The 17,677-nt window shown below is 43.6% G+C and overlaps 2 protein-coding genes across 16 annotated transcripts in view; one reads left to right on the top strand and one right to left on the bottom strand.

Annotated features, from left to right (window-relative positions):
• SEPTIN10 (septin 10) overlaps window positions 1-5,289 on the top strand; it is a 56,411-nt gene extending 51,122 nt beyond the window's left edge. For all 15 annotated transcript variants that reach the window (XM_081858197.1, XM_081858194.1, XM_081858185.1 and 12 more), the window contains 4 exons: window positions 1,423-1,555; window positions 2,895-3,085; window positions 3,291-3,453; window positions 4,833-5,289. In XM_081858197.1, the coding sequence (XP_081714323.1) occupies window positions 1,423-1,555; window positions 2,895-3,085; window positions 3,291-3,417 (451 nt within the window). In that variant the 3' untranslated portion in view covers window positions 3,418-3,453; window positions 4,833-5,289. The remainder of the gene's footprint in view (window positions 1-1,422; window positions 1,556-2,894; window positions 3,086-3,290; window positions 3,454-4,832) is intronic.
• Window positions 5,290-6,324: 1,035 nt separating this feature from the next.
• On the bottom strand, window positions 6,325-11,151 carry LOC309339754 (uncharacterized protein). The gene is made up of 2 exons (XM_081858122.1): window positions 9,669-11,151; window positions 6,325-8,180 (listed from the first exon to the last, which is right to left on the bottom strand). Exons 1-2 carry the CDS (start codon window positions 9,979-9,981, stop codon window positions 6,379-6,381), a joined length of 2,115 nt encoding a protein of 704 aa, XP_081714248.1. The 5' UTR covers window positions 9,982-11,151; the 3' UTR covers window positions 6,325-6,378.
• Window positions 11,152-17,677: the final 6,526 nt, after the last annotated feature.

Below are 17,677 nucleotides of genomic sequence, written 5' to 3'. Positions count from 1 at the left end.
GGGAACTCAGTAGTCAAGCAGCGGAAATACTTGACTCAAGGTGGAAGGGGAAGCAGGTGGAATATTTGGTAGCTTGGGAGGGAGAGCCTGAGTCAGAAAACGCTTGGGTGCCTGCAGGAGAGATAAGGGATGAGTGTCTGCTGGGGGAGTTTCATCGCCGGTTTCCAAGGAAGCCGAAACCGTTGGCAAGATTTTGGGAAGAGCAATTTGGAACCATGGATGATGAAGGAGAATTTGTGGGGTATCCTCCTTCAGAGGGAGAGGGAAGAGAAGAAGAGGCGTCAGATTGGGAAGATTGGGTAGAGGACAGGAACGGCAGCAGGTGGAAAACGATGTTTGAATCCTCGGAGGAAGGGGAAAATTTGTTCCAGGGGTTTCCTGCTTCACTGCCCAGGAACCGGGGCGGGGGTGGGGAGGGCCCTGGGAGGGAGGTGGATGTCAGGGAACTGCCATCGGAGCCAAGGGTGGCGCTGAGGCTCCCTAATGATGATGCTGGAAAGGGAACCAGCAAAGGGAGAGAGGACGCTTCCGCTGGGGAAGGAGATAGAGGTGACACCAGGGAGAAAGGGGAGTCTGAGGGAGCTGTGGAGAGAAGGCTCCAGGACTCTTCCAGTGGAACCAGCGGGGAGAGCACAGGACCTCCTCTGGGGACGCCCACTCTGCGCAGACAGCTTTCGCGCAGAGAAGGGAGACGACGATTGGGGGTGAAAGAACTCTTGTGTTGGAAGAAATTCAGGAAACGCCCACTGACGGATTCTTCCAGTGATTGAGACAGTCATGGTGTACTGACTGTCCAGCCTGGGGGGAAAAGTTTTGTCCAAACTACTCAGCCTGGAGCAGTTTGCGCTTTACGCACAAGCAACCCCACACCCCATTACAATACCCTATGACTATGTTGTCTAATCTCTTCCTAAGCAAATCAGGCTAAACAAGTCATCTGGAAGTGACTGAATTTTTCTCAAATTAAGTTTTGTTTCAGTTGATTAGGTATACTCCCAAGTTAGATGCATTTAGGATCAAAAATAAAAGCCTGGGCTACCTATGCTTTGTCCACTTCACCATGATTAATTTGTTGCCGCCCTGCATTCTGTTCATAGCATCACTGCTTGTCCCGTCCTAACTGCTTTTAGAATCAGTTTATAAATTTAACAAAAGGAAACACTGTGAGTGTGGGGAGACAGCAGACTGCAACTGTTCTCACCCCCCCCCCTAAATTGCGAGGTTTGTAAGATGAACCAGGGTGTAACTCTCCAGTGCACACCTTCTTGAGCAAAACATCTCCTTGTACTTTTAATCTCCCTATGAACTTTCACAGTCTCCCGTGCACAGGAAAACTGGTCAAATGTGGTTGGGTTTTGTACATAAAATGGGTGAATGCGGCCAGCTCTGAACGAAGGCTGTTTTACATTTTATGGTCCTCAGTCTGCAGGAGACTTACGAAGCTAAGCGGCTTGAATTCCTTAACGGATTACGGCAAAAAGAAGAAGAGACGAGGCAAAGGTTTGTTCGGAGGGTCAAAGAGAAAGAAGTACAGTTGAAAGAAGCTGAGCGAGAAGTAAGCCCATCTCTCTTATAGTTCTTGATCTGGTTGTAGTGGTAGCTTGAAGACATTATGTGGAGCAGCAGAATAAGATGGCTAAAAAAGGTAAAGGTAAAGGGACCCCTGACCATTAGGTCCAGTTGTGGCCAACTCTGGGGTTGCGGCACTCATCTCGCTTTATTGGCCGAGGGAGCCGGTGTACAACTTTCGGGTCATGTGGCCAGCATGACTAAGCCGCTTCTGGTGAGCCAGAGCAGCTCACGGAAATGCCGTTTACCTTCCCGCTGGAGCGGTACCTATTTATCTATTTGCACTTTGATGTGCTTTGGAACTGCTAGGTTGGCAGGAGCAGGGACGGGAGCTCACCCCGTCACAGGGATTCGAACTGCCGACCTTCTGATCGGTTTTAACTCTGTGGTTTTAACCCACAGCATCACCCGCGTCCTTAAATAAGATGGCTAGAGTCCAGCAAAAGAATGCACTGGAGAGAATGATGTGCATTGTACAGCCCTTCTTTGGAGATCATGGCTGGAATTCCATCATGAGTCAGGACCAGGGAGACTTGCAGCTAAATATTCAGCTGTGTCCCAAATATGCCTCCTCCCCTGGTTGGTTTGTGTGTGTCCACATGCACATGGTACCTCCCTCTTCTTCCCTTCCCAGTGTCTCGCTATGAGTGGCAGAGCCCTTCCTCCTCTTCCTTGTTCACACAGCTGGAGCTGATTGGCTAGGCACGTTCAGCATTAAGAAGGTTATCAGATTCTGATTTGGTTGTTGATGTGATTTATTGTGGTTAGGATGGTCTCTACTGCAGTGTTGCTGTGCTGGGTCCATCCATTTCTTTTTCTGCTCCCATTTGCTACGGTTGAGAACTGGAATGCCCCACGTTGCATAATACAAATGAGATAACTGCCATACTTATAAAGACGATGGCCAGAGCTGAGAGTTGAGATGTGTGTGAAGTGGAAGCCAGAGGCAGATGGAAGCCAGAGAGATAGAGCCATGTCTGCTTTCTGTTGGAATCCAAGGCTGTGGCTATGGAAGGAGCAACACCCTTTTGGGGTACTAATGTTGTGAGCCCCTCAGGTTATATACCCCCCTTGAAAAACTTTTATGAATAAAACTGATGTCCACATTTGTCATTAAAAACAAATCAATTCCAAGTTACTCTAAGAAAAGGTTTTAGCGCACTTGTGTCAATAAGTGAACTACGAAAATAGTAAGTGAAAACTCTGACACTTGTTAAGGAAATCAGTCTCTGTACTGTATTTGACCTTGTGATTACTGAAGATGGTATGTTAAGTGCTAGGCTACCACCTTGTGGCAGAAGTGATATTTTTGTGCTTGACTTTAGCTACAGCTGGAGTTCGAACATTTAAAACGACTTGATCAAGAAGAGAGAATGAAATTGGAGGAGAAAAGAAGACTCCTGGAAGAAGAAATTATTGCATTCAATGACAGAAAAGCTGCCGCAGAAATAATCCAAGGGAGGCCATTGCCCCCTACGCCCACTGTTGGTTATAAAAAAGATAAGGATAGGAAAAAGTAAGTAATCAATTCCATAAATTTTAAGGATTTGGATTATAGGACAGGGTACGCTGTCCGGTTCAGATAAATATTTTAAGCGGTATAAATTAATCAGGTACCAAATATGGAAAAAAAACCATTTTGTATTAACTTGTTCAAAACTGTCTTACTGATACTATCAGATACTTTTACGAGAACTCTTCTTTTTAATATTTGTCCTAAGGGATCAAGGTTTTCGGCTTGAGCTCCTGTGCTTTGATGTCAGAGATCAGGAATTTGTGAATATACAGGAGGAGAGAGAGAAAGAGAGATTAGAAAGGGAACGAGCCCACAGGGAGCACCATGAATAGAATTTGGAAGCAGTTTGAAAATGTTGTATGGTTAAGGTATGTTATGTTTAGAAGTCATAGAAAACAGATCCATATGGCCACAATGTGTTTTTTTTCATTCCTAGGAATATTCTGAAATTCACAAAAGTCTTTGTAGTTTTGTGGCGATGACAGAAGTTATTACAGAATTATAAACAACCTCAAACAAATATTGTGGAGAAGGGGGTTCTTGCTGCGCTAACTGTTCTGCTCAAAATTCCAACTATTCTTAAGGAATAACTATGCTAAGCAATTCATTTTAATGCTAGAAATCTGCTTTTAAATGATGACAAGGTTATCAAATGATCAGAAATATCATCCTCTCAGTAGTGACTGTTGGGCAACATAGAACAATTTCCACAAACTTTCACAGCAGAAATCTGATTGCACCATGTGACTTTCTTTTCTCCTACCTCCAACCCCTTGCACGCCCCTATTTTTTTTTTCAGAGGGGTGGTCCCCCTGCTGAGAATAGTGTATATAAAAGGACATTTCTTTTAAGCTGCACTAAACAGAGCAGATTTTGGGCTGCAGCGGACAGAAGGAGAAACTCCACGGAATGGACAGACACCAATTCACACTGCACTTACTCTCACCTGTGAATTTAATTCAGGGGACAGCAGCCTTTTTCAGCTGTGGGCCAGTCCACCGTCCCTCAGACCATGTGGTGGGCCGGACTATATTTTGGAAAAAGAAAAAAAAAAGAACAAATTCCTATGCCCCACAAATAACCCAGAGATGCATTTTAAGTAAAAGGACACATTCTACTCATGTAAAAACATGCTGATTCCCAGACCATCCGCGGGCCGGATTGAGAACCCCGGGCCTTAGGTTGCCTACCCCTGATTTAATTCAACCTTGAAATACATTCATGGAAATTACTAAATGTTCAATTATCAGGGCACATTCCGAAGGGATATGATGCAAACACTTTGCTGAAACTAAGCAGGTTTGGGTTTGATCAGTGACTGGATTGGAATCTGTCAGGGAAACCCATGTCCACCACCAATGAAAGAAAGGTAGGAAGAATAGCCACATATTAAATAAATACGACTTAGCAACTACTTTTAATACTTCAGAAGCCTGTGTACCTATTTTAGTCATTTGTTGCTATCACATCAGGGAGAAGGCTAAGCTGTAAGCCTTCGTGTGCCGTTGAGTTTTGGATGAAAGGACCGTTAAACCAAGGGACCTTCATTGTAGTCTGAAGTGATTCAGTCAAAGAAAGTCTGTACCATGGTGATATTTCTCTACCTTTGAGTCAGTTAAAGTTCTCTCCGTTCGATATTCATCAAAATAAATATAAATACATGGAAGACAAAAGCTTTAATACTTTATGAATAGTCTTTGCTTTCTGTGGAGAAAAGGTATACCTAATATAACTCCTTCTGTTTCAGCTTTGGTTTTAGGTGAAAGAAGAATAAATAGAAGAATAAATTCTTCACAGTTCTCTATGAAGAAACTTGATTCACCTTCCCCCATTTTAATGCAAGTTAACTTGAAAACTGACTCCTGTTTAACAAAGGGAAAAGTATATTAAAATGTATAATTAGTATCACATAATGTACTGTAGGTTGTTGTATTAATATATATAAAATGACAGTTCTTTTAAGCTATTGATGTGTATTTAAACTGTGGCCAAGCTGTACTCACTTTAAGTGCTGTACCTAAGATCACTGTGCCACAAAAGAATTTTTATTTGTGTTATGAATACTCTTAGCATAGAAATGATATATATTACAACTGTTTTAAAGAACTGGTGCTTCTTGAATGTGTTAACTGCATATCAATGAATACCCCCATTTGAAACATTTATTGAACTGAATAAAATATGTAAACCTGTTTCAGAAAACATTTTCTTTTCTGAAAATGTTTTTTTTTAATAAATGCACATTCTAGCTCTGTGATAAGCTTAAATTAAAATGGACCATGATTGCCTTTGCAACAGCAGTATTCATGCAAACATATGCTTTACTTGAAAACAGATATTGAGAAATATTGAGAAGGGAATCTGGTGTTCCAAGAAAAGTCAAAACCCCACTGGACGAGGGCAAGCCCCCTTGTATGAGGTTAGGCCCAGGAGTTCTTTGCAAAATGACAATCCATAAATCTGCAGAGTGACATTCGAAATATGAATGTGCCCTTTAAAAAGTGCCTCGAGAAAGTTCAAATGATGAGTGGTACATACCTTTAAAGCAACGGCAAGAGTTCTTAATGACCTTCCTTGCTAAATTGCTGAAATGGGGATGTGGGTAGCGCTGTGGGTTAAACCACAGAGCCTAGGACTTGCTGATCAGAAGGTTGGTGTTTCGAATCCCCGTGACGGGGTGAATTCCCATTGCTCGGTCCCTGCTCCTGCCAACCTAGCAGTTCGAAAGCACATCAAAGTGCAAAGTAGATAAATAGGTACTGCTCCGGCGGGAAGGTAAATGGCGTTTCTGTGCGCTGCTCTGGTTTGCCAGAAGCAGCTTAGTCATGTTGGCCACATGACCCGGAAGCTGTACGTCGGCTCCCTCGGCCAGTAAAGCGAGATGGAAGGAATATATATATATATATATATGCAGGTTTTGGTGTCCTCGGGTGTCTTCCCGTGTAAAAGTTGGGGTGTCTAGGTGACGTTTCGACGAGGTCTCACTCGTCATCTTCAGGCTGGTGCTTTCGGCTTCTTGTTACTGGAACAGAGCAGGATCTCAGTGTTTGAGTTCCTATAAATACTGTAGAGGGGGTGTGGTGTATAGCCTCCAATGTTCTGGGCAGAGAGGAAGTTCCCAGGCTAGTGTGCCTTTTCTTCTTTTGTTCCTTAATTACTTGAGAGATATCTTGAGTGATTTCTTGAGTGATATCCTGAGTACCACTTAGGTGGGTCATTAGGTGTGGATTAGTTGTTAAAGTCTTTGTGTCTTGACCTCTTGAACTTTGTGAAGAGTTTTCCTGAGAAGATGGCTATACTGTACTTAGTTGTGCTCTGGCTTGGCTTCGTGTATAGGGGCGAGCTGTGGTTTTGTGGCTTGTGTCAGCCAGGTCTGTGTAGGGATTGCAGGGGGGTGCAGCATCCGGAGGTGCCACCATGGATTGGCTACTGGATGGTGTCTGTAATTCATCTGTGGAGAGGGTCTGGGTTTGGGTCTGGTGTGGTTGATTGGTGTTGGCGTTCTGTGTGCCTCTGGATCTGGTGTCAGTTTTTGTGGGGAGGGCTAATTTCCAGATGTCTGGCAAGCGGGATGTGTCGTCACGCTTGTTCATGTTGTGAGGGTGTTTCTCTATCTCGATGGCTTCCATGATTATTCTCTTGTGGTGATGTTCCGTGTTAAAGAGCAATTTGGAATCTGCAAAATTAATTTCGTGTCCTGTTTCTTTCATGTGTTGGAAAAGAGAGGAAGTTTTTTCTTCTTTTTTGACGGCATTCTTGTGTTCTGTGATACGTGCATTTATTCGTCTGTTTGTTTGTCCAATGTACGTGGCTGGGCAGACTTTGCAGGGTATTTCATAGATCCCTTGGTTTTCCAACTGGATTTTATCCTTGGGGTTTCTGAGGATATTGGCTATTTTTTGGTTGGTGCAAAAGGCTGTTTTGATATTGTGTTTATGGAGGATTTTGCTAATTTTATCTGTAGTGCCCTTGATATAAGGAAGGAGGGCCATGCCATTGTTTTCTTCTGTGTCTTGGTTTTTGGGGGGTGTTTCCTTTTGGATTAGCTTCGTAATCCTGTTTTGCTGGTATCCATTGGCAATTAACACGTTTGAGAGATTCTGTAACTCAGTTGTCAAGTGGTCTTTGTCAGCCAGGCGTTTGGTTCTGGAGATGAGAGTCTTGGCTACGGAGTTTATTTGTGCAGGGTGGTGGTGTGATTGTGCATGTAAGTAGCGGTTGGTGTGTGTTTTTTTCCGGTAGATAGTGTGTCCTAGGGAGCCATCAGGTTTTTTGTAGATTAGGACGTCAAGGAAGGGAAGTTGGTTGTTGGCTTCTATTTCCATAGTGAATTGTATTTTGGGGTGTAAGTTGTTGAGATGTGTGAGGAAGCTATCCAGTTTTTCCTTCCCGTGTGGCCAAATTACAAAGGTGTCGTCAACATATCTGAGCCAAAGTTTGGGTTTGTGTTCTGACTTGTCTAAAGCATTGGTTTCAAAGTGTTCCATGTACAGGTTTGCGATGACCGGTGAGAGGGGTGATCCCATAGGTGCTCCTTCTATCTGTTTGTATCTTTGTCCATTGTGGATGAAGTACGTGTTGGTTAGGCAGTGGTTGGTCAGGTCCAAGATGTATTCGGGGGGATTGTATTTGTTTTGAATAGCTGTCAAGGCTTCATTAATGGGCACTTGTGTGAAGAGAGATACAACATCGAAGCTCACAAGTAGGTCATTAGGATGTAGGTTTTGCTTCTTGATTGTTTCTATGAACTGGAAGGAGTTTGGTACGTGTGAAGAGATGGATTCTGCATAGGGCTGAAGTTGCTTGGCGAGAAATTTAGCGAGATTTTGTAGAGGTGAGCCTATGGAGCTGACTATTGGTCTGAGTGGTGTTCCTTCTTTGTGTATCTTGGGGAGGCCGTAGAGTTTGGGGCATCTGGATGATTTTTCTCTGGGGATGATTCTTAGCTGGATTTCTTCACTGATAGGAGAGGCTTTTATTTTGGATTTGGTGGTTTTTTCCAGGTAGGTGGTGGGATCTGTTTTTATAGGTTTGTAGGCAGGATCTTGGAGTAGATTTGATAGTTTTGCTTGGTAGTCCGATGTGTTCATCACCACTGTGGCATTACCTTTGTCTGCTGGGAGAATGATTATGTTGTTGTCTTTCCTCAGGTTGGTGAGTGCTTTCTGTTCTTCTTTGTGTAAATTGCTTCTGGGTGGTTTGCTGGAGCAGAGGATGTTGGTGACTTCAAGTCTGATTTTATTGGCTTCATCTGGGTTGATTTTGGTTAGGCTAGCTTCGACTCCGCATATGATGTTTTCCGTGGGGATGCGTCTCGGGGCGACTGCAAAGTTGAAACCTTTGGAGAGTACTTTGGTTTCAGTTGTGGTGAGGATCCTGTCTGATATGTTATGTACTGTTTGTTTCATGGGTTGCTGTGGAGGGTGGCTGGGCTTCTGGCGTTTCTCTAGTTTGTGGAGTTTGTTGGTGTGTGTGTCTGTCTTATGTGAGGTCTCCGTTTCAGCTCTCCAGACGGCTAGTTGTTTGCATTTGTCCCAGAGTGCAGGGTGGATTTTGTAATCCAAAAGGAAACACCCCCCAAAAACCAAGACACAGAAGAAAACAATGGCATGGCCCTCCTTCCTTATATCAAGGGCACTACAGATAAAATTAGCAAAATCCTCCATAAACACAATATCAAAACAGCCTTTTGCACCAACCAAAAAATAGCCAATATCCTCAGAAACCCCAAGGATAAAATCCAGTTGGAAAACCAAGGGATCTATGAAATACCCTGCAAAGTCTGCCCAGCCACGTACATTGGACAAACAAACAGACGAATAAATGCACGTATCGCAGAACACAAGAATGCCGTCAAAAAAGAAGAAAAAACTTCCTCTCTTTTCCAACACATGAAAGAAACAGGACACGAAATTAATTTTGCAGATTCCAAATTGCTCTTTAACACGGAACATCACCACAAGAGAATAATCATGGAAGCCATCGAGATAGAGAAACACCCTCACAACATGAACAAGCGTGACGACACATCCCGCTTGCCAGACATCTGGAAATTAGCCCTCCCCACAAAAACTGACACCAGATCCAGAGGCACACAGAACGCCAACACCAATCAACCACACCAGACCCAAACCCAGACCCTCTCCACAGATGAATTACAGACACCATCCAGTAGCCAATCCATGGTGGCACCTCCGGATGCTGCACCCCCCTGCAATCCCTACACAGACCTGGCTGACACAAGCCACAAAACCACAGCTCGCCCCTATACACGAAGCCAAGCCAGAGCACAACTAAGTACAGTACAGCCATCTTCTCAGGAAAACTCTTCACAAAGTTCAAGAGGTCAAGACACAAAGACTTTAACAACTAATCCACACCTAATGACCCACCTAAGTGGTACTCAGGATATCACTCAAGAAATCACTCAAGATATCTCTCAAGTAATTAAGGAACAAAAGAAGAAAAGGCACACTAGCCTGGGAACTTCCTCTCTGCCCAGAACATTGGAGGCTATACACCACACCCCCTCTACAGTATTTATAGGAACTCAAACACTGAGATCCTGCTCTGTTCCAGTAACAAGAAGCCGAAAGCGCCAGCCTGAAGATGACGAGTGAGACCTCGTCGAAACGTCGCCTAGACACCCCAACTTTTACACGGGAAGACACCCGAGGACACCAAAACCTGCATTCCTGTACCCGTGAAAATCTACGAAAGCATATATATATATATATATATATATATAATTGCAAACCAAATACAACTGTAATTTGTAAGTGGAAAAAGGGAACCTTATTAATGGTTGAGAAAACACAATTCCCATCTGAAACCTGCCTAACCAGCAATCCGTATATGTAAGACAAGCAAAGTAAATGTGATGAATTAGACACCATACCAAGCCCATAATGTAAAGGGGGGGGGGGAGGAGATGGGAGGCAAGATAAATAAAGAACCCTCAAGCAAATATATGAAAGTACAACAAGGCAGATCCTGTAAAGGGAAAGTAAAAGATGATAACATTGACAGAATTAAGCATTCCAAATATGCTCGTAGTGTTAAGGTAGGTGCTGCTATTTTCACTGTTAACATAAGCAATACAGTATAGGACTACTATGTTGAATTAAATATCTGTTTTTGAAAAGGCAAGGAAAACTCTCAGTTTCTGAGTCAGTTTCTCCATGAATGCTATATACCGCACCTTGTGATACCAATAAACACAAATCTTTCCAATGTTTGACCATAGTCAACCCAGCTGCCATCAGTTAAGTGGTTAATTAGGTCCTGATCTTTGAGGTCTGCACCTGTGTTAAGTGCAAGCTTTTGAGTTCCCCAGGGCTCTTCATCTGGGTAAATGGTGAACACAGCAAGCAAGCAAGCAAGCGAGAGAGAGAGGAGAGGAAGAAAGTTTGCTGAGTTGAAGCCACAGAATCTACATCATTTAGGAGACCTAAGATGAAAACAGCAAGAAGGTAAGAGACATTCAGATAACAATGTTATGTGGTAGGCAGGTTGCACCCAAGCCTTCTAGGAAGAAGCAACATATAATGGTTGATGCCCTGTATTTGAAAATAAAAATTCAGCTGCTAACCAGATCCACCTCCACCTTTAGGCAAAACTCACAAGTTCCTTTCATACAGTGGAAAATAGGAATAAAGAGAAACTAGGCAGCTTGTATATTAACAAAGCGGGAATTAACTATATTTCTTGGCCAGTTGTTTTTTGTTAGTGGTCACTCCCAACTGCATCGTTCCTGGGCACATCCTGTTTCTTCTGCAACATTTCATTGCTTTGCCCTGCAAATATTAGTGAGACACATTAATGCCTTCAGTACACCAGTCTCATTTAATCTAGCATTTCCATGCTACATATCTAGTAATACAAAAATTCAAAGTGGATAGGGAATTTGCTATAATTTCTTTTGGTAGGCTTCTGATGTCAAAACTCAGGTTGTTAAACTAACTATGCATAGCATTCACCAGCAGATGCTGCTCAACAGCCACTGTTTCATCGCTTCCTATTGCGCAATCCTTGCAAACGAGCAATGAAATGCCCTAGATATTTTTCTTCATTTTAATTAACAGTTTTATGTAATCTACATCATAACCCTTTGTGTATTATTCATACATTTAAATGCTAAAATCAGTAGCTTCCTCTAGGCTTCGAGATGTATTTATGGATTGATTCAGTGCTTAAATCCAAAACACCTATGAATAAAAGATTGTTCTCTCGTCTCATGATAAGGATGATCAATCAGGCTGGCAGGGCAAAAGCGTGCTGGATCCAGATGATTTTGGCCATTCAGCAGAAGGTCACTTGTAAAGAGCCTTGATGGGCCAGCCTGAGAAGGCAGTTGCAGAGCTTAGATGTGGCAGTTTAGAAGGTCATATTGCAAATTCACACTAAACACACTAGTGTGAGGCAATTGTGGAACAATTAGCCTCATATAAACAACATGCTTAAGTCTCCTTAATGCATGAATAGGTTAATACCATAGGCTCAGCCTATGTCGTTTCCCCTCACTTTGGAAGGAAATGGGCACACTGGAGAGCCAGTGTGGTGTAGTGGTTAAGAGTGGTAGACTCAGGATATGAAATACAAGCTCTTCTTCTTCTTCTTCGGTTGTACTCAGTCTACATGTGAAGTCAGTGTGAGGAGGCCTGAGCTGGTCGCTCAGCTGCATGGCATTAACCAGCTTATTTTTCAGACAAGAAAGGAGTCTGAAGCTAGGGTTTTACCATTTTGTAACCAAGCAACGTTTAATTGCCTGTGTATTGTTTCGGATGGCTGTATGGAAAAACACATGAATCTAACCTTTAACGAGGTTTGTAAGTAACCCTTTTTACATATAACTTACCAAACGTACCATCTACCTGTGTGCTAGGGAAGTGGGATACTTTGGAGTTCAGTGAAAAAGCCACATTTTAAAAGGTTTGCAGCCTTTATTTCCACGCTTTTATTTGTTCCGTGTTTTGCTGTGGTTCTCTCACCAAAGAGTACTTGCCTCAGACTTGGGTCTTGGCTTCCAGGGTTTCCAACAATAAGCACCCTGACACACCCACCCCAACAAAAAGGAACTGTGGCTTCCTTCTTTGGTAAATGCAGCCTCTTCCCAATCTGATGCTAGGTGGGCCCCTCAGGAAGATCTCAGCATCTGGTAGGTTCCTATGGGAATAAGTATCCCTTGAGATACGCTGGTCCTAAGCCATGAGGAGCATTAAAAGCCAAAACCAAAACGTTCAACTGTGCTCAGGAGGTGGGCATAAAGTCAGTGCGGTGCTATTAAAAGGTGGCTTCACTGACTGTAACCTAAAATAATGGTGTTTAGCTGCTCAGAACACTAAATCCATTGCTGAAACCACTAGCCCCTATTCCCTCCTGACCTTCTCTGCTGTTGGGCATGTGAATAGATGCTAGGAGAGAGGATACATTTATTAGATATTATCCTTCTTTCCTTACATTTGTGAGTTCAGCAGAGTGCATTCCTTTGCAGCTTAAAAGATAGGCTAGTTTTAGCCTTTTTGGTTGAAGTCATCCAGGATGCTTTAAGGCGGACTGGATTCTCCCAGTATTTCCCCCTTTAAGCAATAATCAAACACACAGTCTTGTAAAAAGTAGCAATAACATTTACTCAGAGTTTCTGTTGCAGAATAACAGATACAGAGGCTTTGTTTAGGCAGGCTTAAAATGGCAGTTCAGTTACAAGGACGTACTTTAGTCTAGCTTAAGATGGGGTCTGAGCCGTAGGTCAGATTTAGCAGTGGTTCTCACCCTTTTATGCTTGATGATGAAGTTGGAAGAGAAAGAGGAGAGGTTGTGCCCAGGTAGGTAAGGACAATATATGTCGCTACACCCTCCCCTTGACAGGGAACAGTGGGAGAATCTTTCAGAGGGTTATCTCTAGCAAACATACAGAAAAACTCTGTAAGCTTTAGCTCCTATCCCGTCCCTATCCAGCACTGTTGGTTTGTAAAGGTAAAGGTACCCCTGCCCGTACGGGCCAGTCGTGTCCGACTCTAGGGTTGTGCGCCCATCTCACTTAAGAGGCCGGGGGCCAGCGCTGTCCGAGGACACTTCCGGGTCACGTGGCCAGCGTGATGAAGCTGCATCTGGCGAGCCAGCGCAGCACACGGAAACGCCGTTTACCTTCCCGCTAGTAAGTGGTCCCTATTTATCTACTTGCACCCGGGGGTGCTTTTGAACTGCTAGGTTGGCAGGCGTTGGGACCGAGCAATGGGAGCGCACCCTGCCGCGGGGATTCGAACCGCCGACCTGACGATCGGCAAGTCCCAGGCGCTGAGGTTTTACCCACAGCGCCACCCGTGTCCCTACTGTTGGTTTGACTGTATTGTAAATATCCCACATCCTTAAGTGCCAGATTCCAGGGGAAGAGATTGTTGAAAGCAGCGTTGGGGGACAGAGCTGTGCCCTCAGGTGTGGTGGAAGATGCTGTCCTTTTGCCAGTTCTGAATTTTTCACGTAGAACGGGAGGAGGGCATCAGCTGGTGATTTGCCTCAGGTAGCAAAACGTTTTGAACTGGCCCTGCTGTTGAGGGCCTGCTGTGATGAAAAGTGACGTAAATGAAAGCAAGGAAGGTCAGCTCAAATCAGCCATCTGATTCTCGCATCTGACAGTATAAACTGGAAGCTCCTAATCTCAGGCATTTAAGTCAGGAGCCGTTCTGTATCCCTCATGATGAGGTAATGGAGGGTCCCAGCAAGCAATTTCTTTTCTGCTCCATTTTGGAATAGATACTGGGTTGCTAGGCAACATTTTCCATGTAGCTTGCTCCTCATCAAGTGAACCAGATAAAAATCAAAACAATTTTTTTAACCTTCTCCTGGGTCAAGTTATTTTGGCAATGTGACAAGATAAATTAAGTTAGGGAAATCGTCCTCAAAGGGAGACCGCCTCAAGTTTAACCTGCCTAGGTTCTCATCCAATTTATTTATAATCTGTCAATAAAATTCTTACTGCTTGATAATCTGTCGAAAGAAATGTTCAACAAAGGGGGGGATTGAGACTAAGAGTGTAGAAAGGAAGATTGCTTGTTCTATTACATTCAAATAGATTATTGAATATTACTTTATTTCATATAAGCCATTCTATTTTAAAGTTATGTTTTATTAGGACTTTCTGTATTGGATCAGATTATTATAAGGTGTGTGTTGTTTGTTGTATATTTTGTTGCCGTAAACTGCTTTGTGTATAGTAATATAGAAAGGTCATTTTACAAATTGAAATGAAATGAAGATTGGCAATTAAATTTATAGGAAAGCAAGCCCCCCCCCTCTTTAAAGGGTTCAATAACGTTTTAACAGAAGGAGAATCTATGCTGGCAAAAAATCTCTCTCTGTACAAATACTTACTGTGTAGGATCCCTGTATTGAAGTGGAGAGGCGTGTGAGTCTGGAAACTTAATAATAATAATAATAATAATAATAATAATAATAATAATAATAATAATATAATTTGTACCCTGCCCATCTGACTGGATTGTCGCAGCCACTTTGGGTGACTTTGAACACACATAAAAACATAATACTGTAAATGTATTTATCTGAAGGAGTATGCTGTATAAATGCTTCTGGATTTTCATGAGGATATTTTTCTTACTTGCAAAATTTGTAAAAGTGAATTTGAGATTTGAAGCATTAGAAATGGAGAGAACCAAAATGGACAGAACCTATAATTTATGCCCATTAGATTTTGTTCTGCCCTCTGGTCTTTGCCCTCCACTTTGCAACATCCCTTCAGGTGTTTTAAGAGTCTTAACATTCTCCTGACCATTTTTGCCATTCAGGTTTCTATTTTCTTCCAGTGTCATATTTCCCTGCTCCCAACCCCTCCGAAATGATGAATGGGTGCTAATAGATGGGCCACAGGCCAGCTGAAGTGGCAAGCTGTGCTGTTTTGTGAGCATCTCGGCTGCGCATGCTGCCGATGCAGGCCATTACTCACACAGTATGTCCCAGTTCAATGGCTGATCTAATTGACTTTTTTGTTTCACCTCCCAACTGAGCAAGGCAGTAATAAAACAACTCTGAAAGATGGATGCTGTATCCAGTGATGCAAAGGAAGGATGGATTCAGAATGCCAAGTGGTGGAGGAAGTTGAGGTTCTGGCGTCTTGGACCATTCTGAAGTTGCTCCTGCTTTTCCTTTCGTAACAGCTCCAGGTTGTCTCCTTGAAAAAGGAACAAGTTGTTTTAAGACAGCTTTTGCTGCCCACCAGATGCGTTGGGTTGACTAGGACAGATGAGAGTTGTAGTCCAAAATATCTAAAGTCTACCAAGTTAGCAAAGGCCGCCCCAAGGCATTGAATCATCCCAGGCTTTTGTCATTTTGAAAGAAATAATCTGCAGCTTTTGGAGACTTATTTTCTCCAAATGGACTACTTACCGTATTTTTTGCTCTATAAGACTCACTTTTTCCCTCCTAAAAAGGGGAAATGTGCGTGCGTCTTATGGAGCGAATGCAGGCTGCGCAGCTATCCCAGAAGCCAGAATAGCAAGAGGGATTGCTGCTTTCACTGCGCAGCGATCCCTCTTGCTGTTCTGGCTTCTGAGATTCAGAATATTTTTTTTCTTGTTTTCCTCCTTCAAAAACTAGGTGCGTCTTGTGGTCTGGTGCGTCTTATAGAGCGAAAAATACGGCATTTCCTCCCTGCCCACCAAGCTAGAGTATATTCTGCTTGGTACATGGTCTGTTGTGCTTTTTTTTTAAAAAAAATAAAACACCATGAAATCTCTATTTGGGAAGGGCTGATGGACATGTGCAGTCCCCCCCCCCCCGGGGTAAATCTATATGTTCATTTATAGCCAGCAACTTTTTACCTCCCAAATGTGTGTAGCCAACATTCATAGCTACCTCCAACCCGCTGGGCATTCCTCAACTTGTTGACTCCCTCTGTGTAGGGCAGAAATAGCAATAGGTCTTCCAGTTTCCAGGCGTCTGACTGAGCACATATTTTGGATGCCACAGACTATTGCCTTAAGCGTACACTTCCACACTCTGTGTTTTAAAAGGGACTCGGTGCTCCCATGCCCAGTGAAAAGGGAGTAGAAATTAATATGAGGGAAGAAAGGGCAACGGGCGGGCTGAAATGTAGAGAGTTGTGGAGGCTTACAGAGCGAACACAATAAGTAGCCAGTGCTAAAGACCTTCCATCTAGGTCAGCATGCAGCTCATGGCATAGAGCCATGGCTTATTTGAAGTGAATATTCGAGCGGTTTGGTTGTCGCCTGTGAGAAAATCATATGTTTTTACTGCAGTGATTTAGAATATAGAAAGCCTAATCCTATCCCTCAGTGATTATTCTCAGTTGCAGGGATATATTCAAATAAGCAATCTTGCCTTGTGATTCAGGTTTTCTTTGATCATAGAACACAGAAAATAGGCAGTGGATGCAAACTCAGGGCCGGCCTCCCCATGAGGCAAGGTGAGACGACTGCCTCGGGCGGCATGATCCACAGGGGCCAACCTCCAAGGAACGTGTCGCTTCCCACCATGCCACAGCGGCTGTGGTGTTCACCCTGGAGACTGGATTTGCCACTGCCTCGGCCTCCACCATGCTGCCTCCGCAGCGGCCTCTTGCTGAAAATAATTCTCTGCTGGTCTCCTTGTACCCTCAGGGAGGAAGTGACAGGTGTTGCCCTCTGGGCTCTTCTGGGCCTCTGCATCCACCCGGTGTGATTTATGTGGGAATGTTCAGGGAGGCAGGAGAGGATATATTGTGTAATAATATCCTTCCTAACTTGCGCTAGCAAGTTCTATAACTTAGCAGAGTTTTACATTCCCCTTTTAAACGCACAGCAGGTAGCTGGTTGCAGGCTTGTGTAAGCCTCTCACTATTAGGTTCCTGGTAAGTTCCCTTATATCCCTCTTAAAAGAATAAACACGCCACAATCTTATTTAAGATATATAAAAGTAGTTTACTCACATCATCAGTTCACAGATGGATCCCTGAAGGCAGACTTAGTTACAGATATATACATGTGGGTCTATCCCATATGGAGATAGTCTCTTTGTCCTCTGTTGGCTTAAAGCCAACAGGGCATCTCTGGCTAAAAAGCTGCTGGTCCAATGACGAGGTCCAAAAAGAGAGAGAGATGGCTGCATGCCTTGTCCTTTTGTGTTACCTGGACAGGTAAGGTCAAGCCCACCTCTAGTCACATGCAAAAGGAAAGATGCTCCAGCCCAAGAGCAAATAGCAAGTTTTCGCCTGGCTGGAACAAACATCCCCTTTGTATGTCCGCTCTAGGCAAACAAGGAATGTTGTACTTGACTGCTACTTATGTTTCACACCCCACAATTTAGAGCAGGCCCTTCCTCTCTGCGAAGGCCTTTGCTTGCTAGTTCAACCAATGGGTTGGGTTGATTTGATTCCCTCTGTTCTCAATGTTAATCTTATACCCCCTCCCCCCGATGTAGAGATCTTGAGTCCCTCCTTCTTCCCTGGGGGGTGGGGAGTGGGAACCATTTTTGTGGCTTGCCTCGGGTGCCAAAATGTATTGGGCCGGCCCTGCTTACACTGAATCAGACCGTTGGCCCATCAAGCTCACTATTGTCTATACTGATTGGTGGCAGCTA

The sequence above is a fragment of the Podarcis erhardii genome (genome assembly GCF_964252035.2).
Source record: "Podarcis erhardii genome assembly, chromosome: 4".
In the NCBI taxonomy this organism is placed as follows: Eukaryota; Metazoa; Chordata; class Lepidosauria; order Squamata; family Lacertidae; genus Podarcis; species Podarcis erhardii.
Note: the sequence above shows the minus strand (reverse complement) of the source record. Positions and strands in the feature narration are given on the sequence as shown.

Coding starts and splice junctions, on each gene's coding strand:
- LOC309339754 (XM_081858122.1), bottom strand. CDS start 9,981: ATGGTGTCTAATTCATCACATTTACTTTGCTTGTCTTACATATACGGA. Junction 8,181..9,668: donor GCTGGCGCTTTCGGCTTCTT/GTTACTGGAACA, acceptor GTAATGCCACAG/TGGTGATGAACACATCGGAC.